Raw genomic sequence first — 21,917 nt, 5'->3', positions numbered from 1 at the left:
ACAATATAATGCTTTTCTGTACTCTTTCCTCATTTCAAATAATACTCATGAGGTCAACAGTATTATTGTAATTGGAAATGTGGTAATTTTTTTGTTATATGCATGAAAGGTTTATTAGCAATTGTAGAAAGTTGGCTCTGTTTGCACTATTTCAAAGTAAGAAATAGCATGCACAGAGTCCAAGGGTTCCCCTTAGAGGTACGATAGTGGCAAAAAGAGATAATTCTAATGCCCTATTTTGTGGTAGTGTGGTCGAGCAGTAGGCTTATCAGAGGGTAGTGTTAAGCATTTGTTGTACACACACGGGCAATAAATGAGGAAAACACACTCAGACAATTCCAAGCCAATAGGTTTTTATATAGAAAAATATATTTTATTAGTTTATTTTAAGAACCACAGGTTCAAGATTTACAAGTAATACTTCAAATGAAAGGTATTTCTCTTAGGTAACTTAGGAACTTTGAATCAGCAAAATAGCATGTACAGTTTTCACAAGAATGGCAATAAGCTATTTTAAAACTAGACACTGGAATTTTCAACAGTTCCTGGGGGAGGTAAGTGTTTGTTAGTTTTGCAGGTAAGTAAACCACCTACAGGGTTCAAAGTTGGGTCCAAGGTAGCCCACCGTTGAGGGTTCAGGGTAACCCCAAAGTTACCACACCAGCTGCTCAGGGGCGGACAGGTGCAGAGGTCAAAGTGGTGCCCAAAACGCATAGGCTTCAATGGAAAAGGGGGTGCCCCGGTTCCAGTCTGCCAGCAGGTAAGTACCCGTGACTTCGGAGGGCAGACCAGGGGGGTTTTGTAGGGCACCCGGGGGGGGGGGGGACACAAGTCAGCACAAAAAGTACACACTCAGAGGCACGGGGGCGGCCGGGTGCAGAGTGCAAACAGGCGTTGGGTTTGCAATGGAGTTAAATGGGAGACCCAGGGGTCTCTTAAGCGGAGCAGGCAGGCAAGGGGGGGGGGGGGGCTCCTCTGGGTAGCCACCACCTGGGCAAGGGAGAGTGCCACCTAGGGGTCGCTTCTGCACTGGAGGTCGGATCCTTCAGGTGCTGAGGGCTGAGGTTTGCAGTGTCTTTACCAGGCGTAGGGTTCTTAGAAGCAGGCAGTCGCGGTCAGGGGGAGCCTCTGGATTCCCTCTGCAGGTGTCGCTGGGGGGACTCAAGGGGGTCAACTCTGGCTACTCACAGGTTTGCAGTCGCTGGTGAGTCCTCCCTGTAATATTGTTTCTCCGCAGGTCGAGCCGGGTGCAGAGTGCAAAGTCTCATGCTTCCGGCGGGAAACGTGTTGTCTTTAAAAGTTGCTTCTTTGTTGCAAAGATGTTTCTTCTTTGGAGCAGAGCTGCTGTCCTCAGAAGTTCTTGGTCCTTTTAGATGCAGGGTAGTCCTCTGAGGCTTCAGAGGTTGCTGGACCCTGTGGAACGTGTCGCTGTTGCAGTTATTCTTGAAGTGGGGAGACAGGCCGGTAGAGTAGGACCAAAGCAGTTGGTGTCTCCGTCTTCTCTGCAGGGCTTCAGGTCAGCAGTCCTTCTTTGTCTTCAGGTTGCAGGAATCTATCTTGCTAGGTTCTGGGTGCCCCTAAATACTGAAATTTAAGGGTGTTTTTAGGTCTGGGGGATTAGTAGCCAATGGCTACTAGCCCTGAGGGTGGCTGCACCCTCTTTGTGCCTCCTCCCTGAGGGGATTGGGGCACATCCCTAATCCTATTGGGGGAATCCTCCATCTGCAAGATGGAGAATTTCTAAAAGTCAGAGTCACCTCAGCTCAGGACACCTTAGGGGTTGTCCTGAGTGGCCAGTGACTCCTCCTTGTTTTTCTCATTATCTCCTCCGGCCTTGCCGCCAAAAGTCGGGCCGTGGCCGGAGGGGGCGGGAATCTCCACTAGCTGGATGCCCTGGGGTGTTGTAACAAAGGGGGTGAGCCTTTGAGGCTTACCGCCAGGTGTTACAGTTCCTGCAGGGGGAGGTGAGAAGCACCTCCACCCAGTACAGGATTTGTTACTAGCTACAGAGTGACAAAGGCACTCTCCCTATGTGGCCAGCAGCATGTCTGGTGTGTGGCAGGCTGGTAAAACTAGTCAGCCCACACTGGAAGTCGGGTATGTTTTCAGGGGGCATCTCTAAGATGCCCTCTGGGGTGTATTTCACAATAAAATGTAGACTGGCATCAGTGTGCATTTATTGTGCTGAGAAGTTTGATACCAAACTTCCCAGTTTTCAGTGTAGCCATTATGGTGCTGTGGAGTTCGTGTATGGCAGACTCCCAGACCATATACTCTTATGGCTAACCTGCACTTACAATGTCTAAGGTTTTGCTTAGACACTGTAGGGGCATAGTGCTCATGCACCTATGCCCTCACCTATGGTATAGTGCACCCTGCCTTAGGGCTGTAAGGCCTGCTAGAGGGGTGACTTATCTATGCCATAGGCAGTGTGAGGTTGGCATGGCACCCTGAGGGGAGTGCCATGTCGACTTAGTCATTTTCTCCCCACCAACACACACAAGCTGGCAAGCAGTGTGTCTGTGCTGAGTGAGGGGACCCCAGGGTGGCATAAGACATGCTGCAGCCCTTAGAGACCTTCCCTGACATCAGGGCCCTTGGTACCAGGGGTACCAGTTACAAGGGACTTACCTGGATGTCAGGGTGTGCCAGTTGTGGAAACAAAAGTACAGTTTTAGGGAATGAACACTGGTGCTGGGGCCTGGTTAGCAGGCCTCAGCACACTTTCAAATCATAACTTGGCATCAGCAAAGGCAAAAAGTCAGGGGGTAACCGTGCCAAGGAGGCATTTCCTTACAGCAATTGTTAGCGGGTTTATAGCTTTATGGCTAATGTCAGTTTTGCAGCTTGAAAAACAGCAGTGATTGTATTGCCTGGGCTCTGCCCTCAATTACAACTGCTCATGTTTTTTGCTGAGACAGGCATCCTTAACACTTGAAGTGTTTGTATATTGCATCTTTAGAAGCATTGTCCTCATTGTTGTTTTATCTGCTCTTTATGTTATTGATATATTGAGAAGTAGTCTAAAAAAAGACTTTGGAGTTTGAGAATTTCTAACTCCTAGAACTGTTATACAAGTTTGAAAGAAACAAGTTAGAAATCAGAAAAAGCCTTATCATGGAGAAAAACCTGTTAAATCGCTAATTTATCATCTCTTAATCTCCTAAATAAGCACCTATCTGCCTTTGCCTATGCACCTCGGGCCCTAGCTGTTTTGTGGTATGTGCTTTTCTCGAAGTGACTTGATAGGATATTGATGCTATGACATATGGTGGGGGTGCATTAGGAGTGCTTATGCATTCTAGCATTTTCTGTCCTTGCTGGGAAGTGAACAGCAGTTTGTAGAAAATTATGAGGCAATAAAATTACTAAGCCCAAAACTCATAGACCATCTTCCTTGACAGAAAATAGTTTTTTGTTGTTGTTGTTTGTTAACAGTATTTTAACTGTGCTTGTTACTTTCCAGGAAACGCGGCATGGGCCATGGCAACATCTAAACCTGATATTCTGATCATTCTTCTGCAGAAGCTAATGGAAGAAGGGAATATCTTGTACAAAGTAGGTACATTTTATAAATATGTTGAACTGTGGTATATTTAGTGTGAATAATAGTTATTGTTTATTTAATCATTATTGTGATTTCTTTCAAATGCAGTGTGCAGACAGATAAAACTGGTATTTTGCTACTAGTGAAAATTAAGATGTGTATCAAAAACTGGAAATAAGGGGTGCGTATGTAATGAAAAATGCTGTTTTGTATACCAGTGATAAAGGTGAGGACTTGGACCCTGTTTCACAGAAAGTGATATTTTAGACATACAGATGCCAAGAGCATTAATTAGGCAGAATTCATGACAAAAGGGTTTGGAGGAATCTAAGAGGCTTCGTACTGTGATAGAAAAGAACAATAACAAGTTGAAGAATTTTAAAGAAACAGATGAAGCAGCATTCATAATAAAAATGAATGAGTAAACACTTCAGTTTTTAGAATATGTGTATGTTCCTACCTACCACATCTTTCTCTGTTCATTCTGTGCCTCATTCTCTTTTTCCCACGTTGGTGCCTGGAAATTAGTTTGCACACGACAAAACAAAGAGAAACGTGGGATGCACAAGGGTATGGAAATGCATGGAGGAGAGAGGAATGTGCTAGATAAGCCCAGAGTTGAAATCCATCTAATACAATTAAAGCATGGAATCAGCAATGTCACCAGCAAAGCAGGCATTTTACAATTCAAGAAGATAACATGCAAATATTTTTGGGAACAAGATATGCAGCCTCCGAAATACTGTTGCCTGTCACAACCCTAGATAGCAGAAGACTGGAGAATCAAATGAAAAAAGTGTAGGTGAAGCACAAAGACTTAGAAGTCAAGTCAGAAAAAATAGCATCCCATTATTGGGAGTCCAGAGGCTACTCCCACAGTTTATATGGGACTTTTCTTTGGGCCATTACTGAAGGAGACTTTGAGTAAACCTTCTCCACCACTGTCACCACAGCTATTAGAAAATGGGCTATAAGCTCTGTAGGGCTGCTCCAGCCATCCTCCAAATCTCTAATTCCTTGCTTTTCTAATTCAATTTTGTGTCTAAATAATAAGGCCTTATGCTGAATCACAATTTCTACTTTCTATGTCAACTATTAAAATGGTGAAAAAAAGCTTACACTGAGGTGAAAAAGGACTGAAAGATTGGAACCTCTTCAAATCTTTGAAACTTAGGAATATGTTGAAGAACAGTGGACTACAAAAGCATCAAGGGAAACATCTGACAATTAGTTACATCCAGATGAGAACATCCCAGAGTTTTCAAAATAATATGGACCTCCACACAGAACAATCTTAACAACCGCTTAAGTGCAGAGATTTCAAAGAGGTGAAGCATTCTTAGGAAAGGCAAATTAAACTGGAAATAGGCAAAAATTGGTTTGGTGTAGAGTGGTCCTCACTAGAAGACTAACATGGAGACTGGAGGCAGACCATCTTGAAATCTGCCTCACAAAGCTAAGCGTGAACCTTATATGATATATATTAGTGCAATCCATTCAAATAAGTTATAGAGAAGTGGTTACAGAAACGCAATACTCTTCAAACACCTCAACCCCAAACTACCTCTACTCCCGCTATTAGGAGTCAAGACTGTCTTTACTCACTTTCAGTAAAAATACCGGGTTTTCCCTCTTGATGACATCCAACAAAACCCTCCGTTCCCCTGATTTGATTTGCGATCAACCTTCCTTCCTGTCTCTTTCACCCAACTCTACCTGATTTTATTTTATTCTCCCACATCTTCAAGAAAGCTTGTTAATCCTTCATGGTGTCTAGAAGTTCCGCAAACCTGCTCTTTGAATAACTTGCAAGGATGGGATCAACAAGCAAAAGAGAACATTTCGGTAAAACTCCACCGGCCACAAAGTACATGAGGTAGGGGTATCTGCATGAGGGTCAAGCACATAGAGGGTTAGAAGTGCCTAAAGGAAGGAATCCCAATCCACTTGGCAATCTTCAAATGCATCTGCATGAGGTTCAGGCACATAGAGGGTAGGAGTACCTATAGGAAGGAATCACATTCCATTTGGCAATCTGTAAATAATATACTTCTAGGGAAACACATCAATAATATCATTAGGCATGAATAGGTTAACACAATCTAAAGGGTTTCCTCCTACAAGAAACACATTCAGGTCTAATAAAGTAAAAGTGGGTGTGAAGAGCCTACTGTGTGGGAGGAAACAGCAGGGGATCTGGCAGAGTAGAAATGCATTCAAGTGGCTTAATCAGGAAGAATTATTTTTTCTGCCACACTCCAGTGTAAATGTGTGTGCACTATGCACATAGGATTTATAGGCCCTTCATTCCTTCTAAAGACCCTGATGAAAGCCCTGTCTGATAACAGGTTAACATTGGTGTAAAATTAAAATATGACTCTGAACCTTGGCAGGTATAGAAGTGACAGTGAAACTGCTGTGGCAGTTAAAAAGATCTTGTAACCTTAAAAGATGTGTGGGGGAAGATTGTATTGAAGGGCGACTCATAAGCAGTTAAAAAAATGGATACTTGTTCAATACTGTAGGTAGATTGCTACGATTCTGATACAGATTAAGGGCCTGATATACAGTTTGTTGGTAAGGGATACTCCATCTCAAAAATGATGGATATCCTGTCTGCTGTATACAGTTCCATTATAGCCTATGGAACTTGTAAGTGTCGGAAGGGATATCTGTCACGTTAGTGACAGGGTAACCCTTCCGCCAAACTCTAAATCTGGCCCTCTTACCAAAATATCTATCGGACCACTCTTCAGTGATGATCATTCTTATTGGTAAAGCAATGGAGACATTTCTACAGAGCCGTTAAACAACACCCCTTTAAACTCACATGGATGACTACTGAGGAACATAGTGTTTGATGGCATGTGTAGCTGTAGATGCACATGCTCTGCATACTTTTGCCATCTAGTGTTGGGTCCAAAAGGTTGCAACTTAAAAGCCACAGGACATAGTGACCCCTTCTCTTGTTTGCAATGCTCATGAACCTCAGCTACATCTTCAGATTGTTTTCTTCCGCTGTCGGATCTGGTCGCGTTCTCTCTGGGCTCCAGCCCATGATTGTCTTAGGCACCTTCAGTTCGGGAAACATCTCCAAACCTGTTGGTACTGTTTCAATTGCATTATTCTTTCTAACTTTGCGTTCCGGGATCGAAAAAAAAAAAAAAAAAAAAAAAACTGTATACATAACCTTTTTGATCAAGGCCCTTGGAGGCACGCCCTTGGGGTCACACCTTTAGTGCGGCCTTTTTCTCCATTCAGCACAATCAAGAATGAAGAACTGATGGAACGGCCGCCGTTCCATTTCTGTCCGAAGTGTCAATCCAAATTCCCTCAGACCGATCACTATCAGGTCTGCAACCTCTGCCTGTCACCAGAACACTGAGAAGACGACTGTGAGGCCTGCCAATCGTTCAGGTCAAAGAAAATTCTACGAGACCGAAGAGCTCATTGACGCAAAATGCAGAGACAGGATTTGGAGGAAACGCCTGATATTTTCAGCATGCAGGACGTCATGTTGAATATGGAACAGGAGCAGGAGATTCAAGGGGCATCAGCTGCTGAAGAGGAGACATTTTCGGTCAAAGATTTGGATTCGTAGGCAGAAATTACTCTAGAAATGAAGGAGGTCCATCCAGGTCGACATGCAGTGAGTAAACATGCCCCTGCTCCACCCAAGAGACTAAGTTCCCATAGGGAAGCTGTCGAGCCACCTCTGCTTTCTGGCCATGGCAGGCATCGAAAACATTTGTTTGGATGCCTTGCATTCAGACACGGCACCGAAACATACATCTAAAACCGTAGCTTCCATTCAAAGCCGGGTGGCAGTGACTCCGGCACCGAAACCTTGCATCACACTCAACACCGAAAAGACTGCCTGCATCGGCACTGATATTTTCGGCATCAAAAATTAAAACCACTTCGGTCCCAAAAAAACTCGATCGGAAACATACTTCAGAGCCGAAAAAATCCTGGAGCGGATTCTTCAGAAATGTAAGCAACAGCTCAAAGGGAAGCAATCCCACCTACATATCCAGCCTCATACTGGAAGAGTATATTTTAAAACTACTCCTCCTAAAAGACAGCTTACTTTATCCCTCCACCACCACAAACTCTGTCTCCACAACACTCTATCGAAGACCAATTAGAAATATCTCCACTAGGGTTTCCTTACTCAGGTCAAGATACCCATGACATTAGTGATACAGCACATATCCAGGAGGACACAGATCCATGGTCACAGTATGATATGGACACATATATTAATTCTGATGTAGAAATCTACCCAGGTAGGCCTTCACCACCTGAAGACACCAGTTTTTCAAGAGTTAGTAGGGAGGGCTGCAACCTGTCATCAGGTACCCCTCCACAAACATCCTATAGATGATGCCTTTCTTTTTGAGACACTTACAGGGAATGCTCAGACATGCAGATGATACGTTCCAGGATCCAGCTAGGGCTTGTATTCTTATGCCAAGGCTGGATAAAAAGTATAAAGCCTCTCCCTCAGATCCCACATCCATCAAGAGTCAAATGCCAGCAGACACTTTGGTGGTCTCTCTCTAATGCTAGGAAAAAAGCTAATTCACAAGCCTCTCAGTATGCACTACCTCCTGACAAAGAAAGTAAACTTATTGATGCATCTGGTAAGCGTGTTGCTGTTGAAACAGAAAATTATTGGCGAATTGTCAATACACAGGGACTTCTAGTCAGATATGACTGTGCCCACTGGGACGAAATGGAGCAGTTCCTCCAATATCTCCCAGTGGAGCATGGGAAGGAGACAAGAAATTGTTAACAAGGGACAGCTTATTTCTAATAATGCTATTCGATGTGCCCAAGACACCACTGATACGACAGCGAGGGGTACTAGTACTAATGTTTTACTAGGCAGACATGCATGGCTTGGTATCTCGGGGTTCAAGCAAGAAGTGCAGCACACAATATTAAATGTTCCATTTGACAAGGAACAACTTTTTGGGCCACAAGCAGACCAAGCCTTGGAAAAAATTACAAAAAATTAATGAGGTGGCTAAATCTATGGGAGCACTTCAACACCGTTCCTCTTGTGGTACTTTTCGTAAGCCACAGTATAAACCACCCTCCAAGCTCGCAGCAGGGGAAACATCATCAGACAATGGAGAAAAATCACATACATCCTCCAAGAGATGGATTGTAAAGAGGATCTTATAGAAGGAATGGATTCCGAGGCAGAGGCAAAACATCTTCCCCTCGAGCATCTGCCATTGTCCCCAAACAATGACGGTCTGCAGCTTCCAACATATCATTTAACACTAGTGGGAGGATGACTTCAATCCGTCCTACACAATTGGCAAAAAAATTACAACAGATCAATGGGTTTTGGATATTATCCAACATGGTTATTCCCTGGAGCTAATTTCCACACCTCCAAACATACCACTTCATTGCCACTCTCTCACAGAATCAAATAGTTCTCTTCCAACAAGAGGTGCAGTCTTTGCTTCTAAAAAAATTTAAAAAAAGCACTGAAGCAAGTTCCCTTTGAACAACGAGGAACAGCAGTGTACTCCCTTTATTTTCTCATCCCCAAAAAGGAATGCTCACTAAGACCCATATTAGATCTCAGAACCTTAGAACATTGCATCCTGTCACTTTACAGGATGTGCTACCTCTGATTTAACAAGGCGACTTTCTATCAGCACTAGATCTAAAGGATGCCTACTTTCATATTCCTATACATCCAACACATTGCAAATACTTCAGATTTGTCGTACAGGGACAGCATTACCAGTTCAAAGTTCTTCAATTTGGGGTCAGCTAGCGGTGGTGGCAGCTCATGTACGCAGGCAACGCATTCGTGTATACCCATATCTCATCAACTGACTCATCAAAGCCGACTCTCATCCACAGTGTCTCAGTAACATACGTGCCACAATAGATCTGCTTCATGAGTTAGGGTTCACAATCAATTTCCAGAAGTCCCATCTCATCCCACTACAGGTCCAAACTTACCTTGGGGCTATTATCAATACCAGCATAGGAGTAGTTTATCCAAATGCAGCAAGGATACAGAACTTCCAAACCCAAAGTCTTCACTTTCGCCCAAATCATTGGATTACAGTGAGGGTATTTATGAAACTTCTGGGAATTATGCCTTCTTGCATCGTAGTTGTCCCACACTCACAACTACACCTGCGTCCGTTGCAGGAATGTCTCTCAATGGTCTCAAGCACAGGGTCATTTGGAGGATCTAGTGTTGGTAGACAGACTCACCTCTCACACTCTCCAGTGGTGAAACAAAACCAATCATTCCAAATAGGCGGCCATTTCTAGACCATGTTCCCCAAGTCATTCTCACAACGGACGCTTCGCACGTAGGATGCGGTGCTCATCAGCACAACCTCACAATACAAGGTCTTAAGAATAATGTGCACATAGTTTTGCACATCGAACTATCTGGAGATGATAGCAGTTCACCTAGCACTCAAAGCTTTTGTAATACATCTCAAAAACAAAGCAGTCCTCATATGCACAGACATGACAACCATGTTTTATGTGCAGAAACTATGGGGGACACATTCAATTCAGTTGTCTCGCCTTGCACAGACATTTTGGCACTGCACCATTTGGCACGATATCTACATATTTGCGGAACACCTTCCAGGGACACACAACCCTTTCGTCGACCCCCTCAGCAGGATGCCGCAACAAGTTCACGAATGGTACTCCACCCCAAAGTCCTTCAGCAGAGATGGAGTGTTCCATACATGGCCTATTTGCAACAAAAGAAAATGTAAAATGCCCAAATTTCACCTCCTGGTTTCCACACCCGCAGTCCAAGGGCAATGCTCTGTGGATGAATTGGTTGAGTATATTTGCTTACGCTTTTACACCTCTCCCTCTTCTTCCATATGTGGTTCGGGAACTCAGACAAATCTCTTTGAAAATTATACTGGTGGAACCCACATGGGCAAGACAACCATGGTTCACCACACTACTAGATCTTTCAGTAGTACCACACAAGAAGCTTCCTCTACACATAGATATCACTCAGAACAAAGGACAGGTCTAACACACAAATCCCAAAGACTTCAATCTTGCAATTTGGCTCCTAAAGTCCTAGAATTTAGGTATTTAAATTTACCTCAAGAATGTTTGGCCATCCTTACGGTAGCATACAAACCAACCACTAGAGCTTGTTATGCAGCTAAATGGAAGTGTTTTGTTCATTACTGTATTTCTCAAAACTGGAATTTTTTTCAGGTATTTACACAAAACATTATAGTGTACCTTCTCCATTTGCAAGAAGCTAATTTAGCATATACATCTAGAAGGTTATATTTAGCGACTATAGCTGCTTATTTACAAAACAGACAATGTTCTTCTCTTTTTAAAATCCCTGCCATAAAGGTTTTTATGTAAGGACATAAAAGAGTAATACCACCAAGACTACCTCCAGTTCCTTCCTGAAACTTAAAATATAGTACTCACCAGGCTTATGCGGCAACCTTTTGAACCAATGCACTCATCTCAGCTTTGTGAGTTGCAGTTACTTTCCTAAGACGTCTAAGAGAGCATCAGGCATTAATATTACAAGAACCATTTTTTCAGGTACATAACAATAAAGTGGTTCTTCATACTATTCCAACTTTTCAAGTGAAGGTTGTGTCTCATTTTCATATAAATAAAAATATTAAATTGACAGTTTTTTTCTCAAAACCTGATTCAGTTGCATAGAGAGCCCTACACACATTAGATGTGAAAAGAGCACTTATGTTCTATCTTGATAGAACAACATTTTTTAAAAACAACTTTTTGTTTCTTTCTCTCCACCACATAAGGGTAATCCCATAACTAAGTCTGCTGTAGCAAGATGGATTGTTGAATGTATCCAAACCTGTTATGCAACAGCTAAAAGGCCACTACCTTTTACCCGTAGAGCACGTTCAACACGTAAGAATGGTGCATCTATGGCATTTGTAGACAACATACCTGTAGCTGACATTTGTAAGGCAGCTACATGGTCAACACCACACATTTTCACTAAAAAGTATTGTGTGGATGTTTTAGCATGCTAACAATCCAATGTAGGACAGTCAGTGCTGCGTACTTAATTCCAAAATACTGTCGCACCCACAGGTTAGCAATCACATTTATGGAGGCTTTGCTTTTCAGTCTATGCAGAGCATGTGAATCTACAGCTACACATGCCATCAAATGAAAATGATAACCAGTAAGCATCTGTTTGTGGCATGTAGTGCTGTAGATTCACATGCGCTCACCCGCCTCCCCTGGTCACCTGTGGCTGTTGCCGTACATAATAACATTTTTTATGCATGATCCTTTAGGTTATCTACCTTTCCATTACACTCCATTCATTTCCAACTGCCAGAAAACAGTCTGAAGATGGAGCCAAGGATCGTGCGTATTGCAAACAAGAGGGAGGAGTCACTATGTCCTGTGACTCAAAAGACTTTCCAACAAAAACAAGTTGCAACCTTCCGGACCCAACACTAGATAGTAGAAGTATGCAGAGCATGTGCATTTACAGCACTAAATGCCACAAACAGATGCTCACTGGGTAAGTAAACTTTCCTTTTAGTATTACATAATAATATGAAAGCAGTGCTTATTTTCCCTTGTGGGAAGACAGCCGATTCCTGTGTTTTTAAGATTAAAAAATTCCCACACAGACCCTTTGTCGACAGAATGAAATGCCATACCCTTATTCAAGGCCTTCAGTACTGACATGTAGCTGAGTGCCTGACACCAGCAAAGCTAAAGAAGTATCCATGAAAGATATAACATTTACAAGACTTACATGAGTGGAAGTCTGTGTTGGTAGGTGAATCAGCACAGGGGGAATTTATGTCAGCCATTAAAAGCTGCCACGAGAGAACTGTAGTTGTGTACCCTCGCTCCAAATGACCCATTTTCTTGAAGGGGAGTGAAACAAAGGGAACCAATGCTACTGTACTTAATGTGTCAGCTGTGCCTGGAGAAAACGTTTGGTAAAACTGGAACTTATGAGCTGTAGATTCTACTCAAAGTCACTGAGCCATCCTGCTTTTCCTTGATTGTGTTGTTGATTGCGGAGAAAGCCTATGATAAAGTAGAAAGAACATATGTTTTAAGGTTTAAAAAAAAAACAGGTAATTTTCTGCCAGATTCAGCAGCTGTATTAAAGCTGCTGCAGGCTTCTGTGAAAGTACCCCTTTATGAAGATATATGTGCCAAGGTATCACCTCCAGGAAATCCTCAGCTATCCCAATGGACACACAGGTTTGCAGATTTAGGCCCTCGTTTGGACCTCAGAGGTCTTTTTTCAAGACCGCCGAGGTACCGCCGGGCTGAAGACCGCCAGTGCAGGTGGTCTCCCGCCCAGCGTATTATGACTGCTAGCCGCCTTCTGCCCTTTTTCGGACGGAGAGCCGCCAGCAGCCCTACTGGCGGTCGGTGGTGAAGTGAAGGCTGCTCCACCGCCACGTCATCAGAACACCGCGCACCGAATCACAACCCAGGATTCGGTGTGGCGTTGTTCTGGTGAAGGGGTGCTGGCGGCAGAGCAGCCCCCATGGAATCCCGTTCCCTCCCGGAGGATCACTGGACCAGGTAAGGTGATTGTCCGTTAGGGGAGGGGGTGGTGGGGTGTTGTTTTGTGCGTGCATGGGTGTGTGAGTTTGTAGAGGGGTTGTGTGAGTGCGTGTATGCATGTGGTGGGTGTACTGTGTGTATGGGAAATGTGACAAATGTGTGTGTGCGTGTATGTGTGTGTGTATGTGTATGAGTGGTGTGAGCGTGCCTGTAGGGAGGTGAGGGGGGTGTGTGTGTGTATCTGGGGGGTGGGGGGATCATACCACCTTTGCAGGGTGGTAGGGCGGTGTGGGTGTTGGGGGAGGGGGGTGTGTGAGACCCCAATCAGTGCCAGGGAACGTATTCCCTGGCACTGATAGTGTCTACCGCCATGGATTTCGTGACGGTACAAAACCCCACGAAATCCATGGCAGTATGCGGGGTCCTGAGACCACCGGCGGTATACTGATGGCTGCTGGGCTGGAGACTGAAGTCTCCAGCCCAGCGGTCGTCACCACCCTGGCGGTTGGAGTGTAGAAGTGGCGGTTTGCCATGGCAGTAACCCCCATGGCCGTAATTACATTTTTTTTCCGCCAGCCTGTTGGCGGTATTACCGCCATGTTTACTCCGACCGCCAGGGTTGTAATGAGGGCCTTAATGTTTGATCATTTGTAACCTAACTCTACTTGAATATACTTAGTATTATGAGTGATAAATTAGTGCCCCTATCATCTTCATGTTGACAGTGTTGGTATCTTAAAACTTGTATTTCGGATTTCACAAAGGAATTGAGATTATTATTAAAAGTGGACATTGCATTGGACAAAAGAATAGCATATTGATATTTCACATTGTTTTTCGTTCTACTTTTTTTCCCCATAAACAGCATTTTGAATGTAGTGGAACCGAAAATGTTTTGGCCATGTGTTATCAGAGAAAATAGAAAAATGTAAACTTTGGTCCTACTCTAGATCTCAGCGAATGGGTTACTTCTTCACAACGCTGATGGATATATCATCCGCCGAAATCTAAATTGCATTCTGTCCTGTGGGATTTAGATTTCAGTGGACGGGATATCCGTCACTGTTGTGACAGATTAACCTGTCCACTGAGTTCTAAATCAGGCCTTAAATACTACAATAGCTTCTAGGCTTGTACATTTGCAATTGGCACTTGGGTCATATGATTTGCTATTGCCCTAGAGTTTCTTTTTTCTATCACACACTTTATTGGTTTTGCATATATAATAAAACAATGCTGTAAAGGGACCAAAAAGATGTCCAACACTTGATTCCCAGTGAACCTATTGAATAGTATTCAACATTGCAGATCAAGTACAGGTGATTCTAGACAACATACACTAATATTGTTCGTAGGTCTCATGGCCCACAGTAGCTTCAGCACCAAAGCAGGACCCCAGCATCTTGCATCCAAGGGATCCAGATCTGTGCATATTTATTCAACACTCAGCGAGCCTTATACACCAATTTTCCGATTGCTGCACACTGGTCCATACCTCTGGTCCATTCATCCAGGGAGAGAAGTTGGGTTCCCCTCCAGTTTGGGTAAGTTTCTCTTCGCAACGTGTTGACCTATGGCCACGAGGTCCTAAAGATTCTTAGTAATCAGCAGTAGTGGACAGAATAGATTTAGGGCCCGATTTAGAAATCGGTGGAGCGGTTACTCCGTCATTACGGTGGCAGATATCCCGTACGCCGAAATATAAATCCCATTGTGTTCTACAGGATTTTGATTTCGGCAGACTGGATAGCTGTCACCGTTGTGACGAAGTAACCCATCCACCTAGTTCTAAATCAGGCCCTTAGTCCTTCCCAGACAATTCAACGATCAGCTTTGCTACCTATGCTGCAGGTGCTCCTAATAAAATTAGGTTTATCCTCATTTGAAAAAACCTTGGCTATTCCAGTCTCTGGTAATAGCAAATAAATACATTTTGAAGAAAGAGAAAATCTCATCATCCACTAACGTTGATGAATGAACCTCAGAATTGAAACTACTTTCTTGCCACTGAAAAGGAAAAACTGCTTAACTTATTGTTTTCACCTTAAGGGAAATGTCCATTCAAATCATAAGCAGGCAGTGGTCCCACGCTTAGGTAGGACTGTTCAGTACTTACGGTTATTAAAGGAAATCCCCTGCAGGAAGAGTTAGTTTGTAGGTAATAATTAAGTACAATTATAGGATGAGTGTAGAAAATATGTAATTACAGTTGTAAATGTGCTGGTTGGCGATTCAGCAGTATTTATTCAGTCCTTGTACAACATGCTTTGATGATGGTATTTGAAGATTGTAAAATGCTGCTATATTTCTAGCCCATTATTTCTGACTTCATCATTCACTATGTTTTTTTTGTTTACTGTTGTTGGTTTATTTCCCAAAAATGAAATAAAGGGCAAATATATCTGCTTTATTTCCTGTTTAGTGATAAATTTAAAAAAAAAATTATCCGGCGCACATGCTGATCGAAAGTGACTATTTTTCTTGTAAAGAATTTTTGAGTGCCACTAATACTTTTTTTTAATATTTATTTTTATTGTGCAAATTAATAATTGTATTCAAACACACCTAATATTCTAAATGCACCATTCTTATAAACTTAGAAAGGGAAGATGAAAGAAGCTGCTCAAAGGTACCAGTATGCCCTCAGGAAATTTCCACGTGAAGGATTTGGAGAAGAGATCCATGCTTTCAACGAATTACGAGTTTCTCTGTATTTGAACCTGTCGCGATGTCGCAGAAAAACAAATGTAAGTTACAGATTAAACTGTTTGATCTTTTGTTAAGGTACAAAATGTTCAGAAAGAAAATCATGTACAATGGTTATCATGACTATTATTTTATTTTATTTTTTAAGAACCGTTTCAGAGTAATTGTATATCCAAGGAAACTAAGGCTTTTACTCTTGGCTTTCTTTCATTACATTCATTCTCCTTTTTAATATTTTGATGGTACTGCTACATATACTATCACATATGAGCTTATATATATATATATATATATATACATACATACATACATATATGTTTGGTGGCATGTGTAGCTGCAGATACACATGCTGTGCATTATCCTGCCATCTAGTGTTGGGTTCGGAGTGTTACAAGTTGTTTTTCTTCGAAGAAGTCTTTTCGAGTCACGGGACCGAGTGACTCCTCCCTTTGGCTCCATTGCGCATGGGCGTCGACTCCATCTTGGATTGTTTTCTTTTCGCCATCGGGTTCAGACGTGTTCCTCTTCGCTCCGTATTTCGAATCGGGAAAGTTAGCTAAAGTATCGAAAATTCGACGGTATTGTTATCGTTCGGTACCGGGTTAGTGTTAGTGTATCGGCACCGACATCACGACCCCTTCGGGGCTTCTACTGTTCACCGAGGCCTGGTCGGCCCGACCACACCTGTCATCCCAGATTAATGGACCGGACCCGCTTCCGTTTCTGTACTAAGTGTCACTCAAAGTATCCTCATACAGACAAGCACCGGGTCTGTAATCTGTGTTTGTCACCCGAACACAGAGAGGATACTTGTGAAGCTTGCCAGGCGTTTCGATCAAAGAAGACCTTGAGAGATCGACGAGCAAGAAGACTGCAAATGGCATCGAAAACCGAAAGAACAGCTTGACGTCGAGAAGGAGGAAAGAATCTCCATCCAAGAGATGGAATCGGAGGAATCCGACAGTGAACGACTCTCGTGGTGCAACAGACCGTGAATAAACCTGCCCCGCCCCAACATCAGGGTCACAGCAAGAAACTTAAGGCCATGGGGACGCCACTACCAGCAGACCATGGCTCAACCCACCGAAAGGAAGGTGACCAAACATCAGCAACGAAAAAGGCCAAGGAATTGCCGAAGACTTCCGACTCCGGTCGAGAATCCGGCACAGAATGATTTCGACACCGAGTGATCGAATCGACCAAACCCCGAAAAAGCTCCTCGGAACCGAAAAAAACTATAACAGCAGAAACTTTGCTACCGAAAAAAGCGGCCTCTGAGCTGAAAAGAAGCTCTTATACAGAAGAGCAAGGACTTTCCATGCAACTCAAGGAAAGACATTGATTTGAGCAAGAGTTAGGTATAGAAGAACCTGACTATACACAACATAGGTTACATATCCAAAAAGAGACTGGCAAGATTCAGACTTTACCTCCACTCAAATCGAAAAGGAAACTTGCATTTCAGGAAACACAAAAGCAACCAAAGGCCAGAGTGGTTAGAGACAAGTCACCACCACCAATGGTCTCACCACAACCATCCTCACTGCACTCACCACAATTGTCACCAGTGGGAACACCTATAATGCAGTCACCCACACATACTGGGATGACCCAAGATGATACTGATGCATGGGATTTATATGATCCACCAGTATCGGATAACAGCCCAAAATGTTATCCAACCAAGCCGTCACCACCAGACAGTACTGCATATACGCAGGTACTATCCAGGGCAGCTACGTTCCACAATGTAGCAATGCACACTGAGCCAGTGGAGGATGACTTCCTTTTTATCACTTTGGCATCCACCCACGCATCCTACCAAAGCCTGCCAATGCTACCGGGCATGCTCAAGCATGCACAACAGATCTTCCAAGAGCCTGTAAAAGGAAGAGCGATCACGCCTAGGGTCGAAAAGAAATACAAACCACCTCCAACAGACCCAGTATTCATAACACAGCATCTCACACCGGACTCAGTGGTGGTAGGAGCAGCAAGGAAAAGAGCAAACTCTCAATCGTTAGGGGATGCTCCACCACCTGACAAAGAAAGTCGGAAATTCGATGCAGCAGGCACGCGAGTGGCATCACAGGCAGCCAATCAATGGCGAATTGCTAATTCGCAAGCCCTACTTGCACGCTACGACAGGGCACACTGGGACGAGATGCAAGACATCATACAGCACTTACCCAAGCAATACCAAAAGCGTGCCCAACAAGTAGTTAAAGGGGGGCAGGCCATATCAAGCAATCAGATAAGGTCCACATTATACTCAGCGGATACAGCAGCACGAACTGTCAACAAGGCTGTAACCATACGTAGACATGCATGGCTGCGGAGTTCTGGTTTCAAACCAGAAATTCAACAGGTGGTATTAAATATGCTGTTTAACCAACAACAATTGTTTGGGCCGGAAGTCGATATTGCCATTGAAAAAATGAAAAAAGACACGGACACGGCCAAAGCCATGGGCGCGCTCTATTCCCCACAAGTCAGAGGCACCTTTAGGAAACCACAATTCAGAGGGGGGGTTTCGGCAACAAACATCTGAACCTTTCACCTCCCAAACCAGACCCACCTATCAATCACAATACCAGGGGGGCGTTTTGTGGTTCCTATAGAGTACAATTCCCAAAAGGAAGGGGAAAATTCCAACCAGCCAAACCAAGCCCGAGGAAGCAGTGACTTCAATGTCACAGCACCCCAACACTTGTCACCAGTGGGGGGGAGGCTAACCACATACTACCAAAACTGGACACATATTACCACAGACACATAGGTCCTATCAATTATCCAACATGGTTATTGCATAGAATTCACAACATTCCCTCCATATGTGCCACCAAAAATGCAGACTGTCTCAACAACACTTAGACCTATTACAAATAGAGATCCAAGCACTGCTACAAAAACAAGCAATAGAGATCGTACCCAATCACCAAAAAGGAACAGGCGTCTACTCACTATATTTCCTCATTCCAAAAAAGGACAAAACGTTAAGACCTATCTTAGATCTCAGAACACTGAATCTCTTCATCAAATCAGATCATATCCACATGGTAACACTTCAAGACGTAGTTCCCTTACTAAAAAAAGGAGGAATGCATGACAACATTGGATCTCAAGGATGCGTATTTCCACATACCCATCCATCCTTCTCACAGAAAATACCTAAGGTTTGTAATACAAGGCAAAGACAATCAATTCAAAGTGCTACCGTTCGGAATAACAACAGCCCCCAGAGTATTCACAAAATGTCTAGCAGTAGTAGCTGCTCACATAAGGAGACAGCACATGCACGTATTCCCATATTTGGACGACTGGCTAATGAAAGCCAACACTCAACAACAATGTCAATTTCACACGCAATACGTCATAGAAACTTTTGTAATGAAACTACTAGGCATGATGTCCTCATGCATAGCCATTGTCCCAAACGCAAGATTACACATGCGGCCATTACAACAGTGCCTTACAAAACAATGGACACAAGCACAGGGTCATCTTCAAGATCTAGTGTTGATAGATGGCCAAACACACTCTTCGCTTCAGTGGTGGAACCCTATAAATTTAAACAAAGGGCAGCCATTTCAAGACCCAGTGCCTCAAGCTATTATCACGACAGATGCTTCCATGGTTGGGTGGGGAGCACACCTCAACAATCACAGCATACAGGGTCAATGGGACAATCAACAAAAACTACTTCACATAAATCACTTGGAACTGCTAGCGGTATTTCTAGCATTAAAAGCATTTCAACCACTAATAGCCCACAAACACATTCTTGTCAAGACAGACAACATGACAACAATGTACTATCTCAACAAACAAGGTGGGACACGCTCGTCACAACTGGGTCTCTTAGCACAAAGGATTTGGCATTGGGCAATTCACAACCACATTCGCCTAATAGCACAATAGATACCAGGCATTCAGAATCAGTTAGCCGACAATCTCAGTCGAGATCACCAGCAAACTCACGAATGAGAAATACATCCCCAGATCCTACAGGTTCACTTCCACCGCTGGGGAACACCAAACATAGACCTATTCGCAACAAAAAACGCAAAATGCCCAAACTTCGCATCCAGGTACCCACACCCTCAGTCCAAGGGCAATGCTCTATGGATCAGCTGGTCAGGGATATTTGCTTACTCTTTTCCCCCCTCTCCCGCTCATTCCTTATCTGGTCAACAAACTGAGTCAAAAAAACTCAAACTAATACTCATAGCACCAACCTGGGCTCGCCAACCGTGGTACACAACACTGTTGGACTTATAAGTAGTACCCCCACATCAAACTACCAAACAGACCAGATCTGTTAACACAAACAACAGATCAGACACCCGAATCCAGCATCGCTCAATCTAGCAATCTGGCTCCTGAAGTCTTTGAATTCCGACATTTAAATCTTCCACAAGAGTGTATGGAAGTCATTAAACAAGTGAGGAAACCTACAACAAGAGATTGTTACGCAAACAAATGGAAAAGATTTGTTTGCTACTACCACACTAATCAAATTCAACCACTACATGCCTCCACAAAGGACATTGTAAGCTATTTATTACACTTACAAAAGTCTAATCTAGCATTCTCTTCCATTAAAATCCATCTCACTGCAATATCTGCTTATCTGCAGATTACACATACAACATCACTTTTTAGAATCCCAGTCATTAAAGCATTTATGGAAGGACTAAAAAGACCCCCAAGGACACCACCAGTACCTTCGTGGAACCTTAATATTGTATTAACACGACTCATGGGCCCACCATTCAAACCCATGCATTCTTGTCAAATCCAATATCTGACTTGGAAAGTAGCCTTTCTAATAGCTATCACATCACTTAGAGTGAGTGAAATACAAGCATTTACTATTCAAGAACCCTTTATACAAATACATAAACATAAAGTGGTTCTCCGTACAAATCCAAAATTCTTACCAAAGGTCATATCACCATTCCATCTAAACCAAACTGTGGAACTCCCAGTCTTCTTTCCACAACCAGACTCAGTTGCTGAAAGGGCCTTGCATACATTAGACATAAAGAGAGCACTAATGTATTACATTGACCGAACGAAACAATTTCGTAAAACAAAACAATTGTTTGTAGCTTTCCAGAAACCTCATGCAGTTAACCCTATATCCAAACAACGCATTGCCAGATGGATAGTTAAATGCATTCAAACCTGTTACCTTAAAGCAAAAAGAGAATTACCCATTGCACCAAGAGCACATTCCACTAGAAAGAAGGGCTCCACAATGGCTTTTCTTGGAAATATGCCAATGACAGAAATTTGTAAGGCAGCCACCTGGTCTACGCCTCATACATTTACTAATCATTACTGTGTAGACGTGTTAACAACACAACAAGCCACAGTAGGACAGGCTGTATTAAGAACATTATTTCAGACAACTTCAACTCCTACAGGCTAACCACCGCTTTTAGGGAGATTACTGCTTTGTAGTCTATGCACATCATGTGTATCTGCAGCTACACATGCCACCGAACTGAAAATGTCACTTACCCAGTGTACATCTGTTCGTGGCATGGGACGCTGCAGATTCACATGCGCCCTCCCACCTCCCCGGGAGCCTGTAGCCGTTTTTAGTTGCATGAAAATTGTAAATATGTAAATAAATATTATTTTATTACACATTATGTACATACATTACTACTCCATTGCATGGGCACCTCTAGTATACTCACAACCCCTACCTCACCCTTTGCGGGGAAAACAATCTAAGATGGATTCGACGTCCATGCGCAATGGAGCCGAAAGGGAGGAGACACTCGGTCCCGTGACTCGAAAAGACTTCTTCGAAGAAAATCAACTTGTAACACTCCGAGCCCAACACTAGATGGCAGGATAATGCACACCATGTGAATCTGCAGCGTCCCATGCCTCGAACAGATGTACACTGGGTAAGTGGCATTTTCCATATATATATATATATATATATACCATCCAAATCCACTAGGTTCCGGCCTCTTAGTCGCGGCAGGGTAGTGAACCCTCCTAAATCCCAGACACACGTAGCCTTGAACATGCAGAACACAATGGCAATATCAAAAACAACGTGCCG

General features: G+C 43.3%; 1 protein-coding gene across 2 annotated transcripts in view; it reads left to right on the top strand.

Annotated features, from left to right (window-relative positions):
- TANC1 (tetratricopeptide repeat, ankyrin repeat and coiled-coil containing 1) overlaps positions 1 to 21,917 on the top strand; it is a 736,024-nt gene that overhangs the window by 640,275 nt on the left and 73,832 nt on the right. For both annotated transcript variants that reach the window (XM_069225129.1, XM_069225130.1), the window contains 2 exons: positions 3,467 to 3,558; positions 15,724 to 15,870. In XM_069225129.1, coding sequence (XP_069081230.1) covers positions 3,467 to 3,558; positions 15,724 to 15,870 — 239 coding nt within the window. The remainder of the gene's footprint in view (positions 1 to 3,466; positions 3,559 to 15,723; positions 15,871 to 21,917) is intronic.

Source organism: Pleurodeles waltl, chromosome 3_1, assembly GCF_031143425.1.
Source record: "Pleurodeles waltl isolate 20211129_DDA chromosome 3_1, aPleWal1.hap1.20221129, whole genome shotgun sequence".
Taxonomy (NCBI): Eukaryota; Metazoa; Chordata; class Amphibia; order Caudata; family Salamandridae; genus Pleurodeles; species Pleurodeles waltl.
Note: the sequence above shows the minus strand (reverse complement) of the source record. Positions and strands in the feature narration are given on the sequence as shown.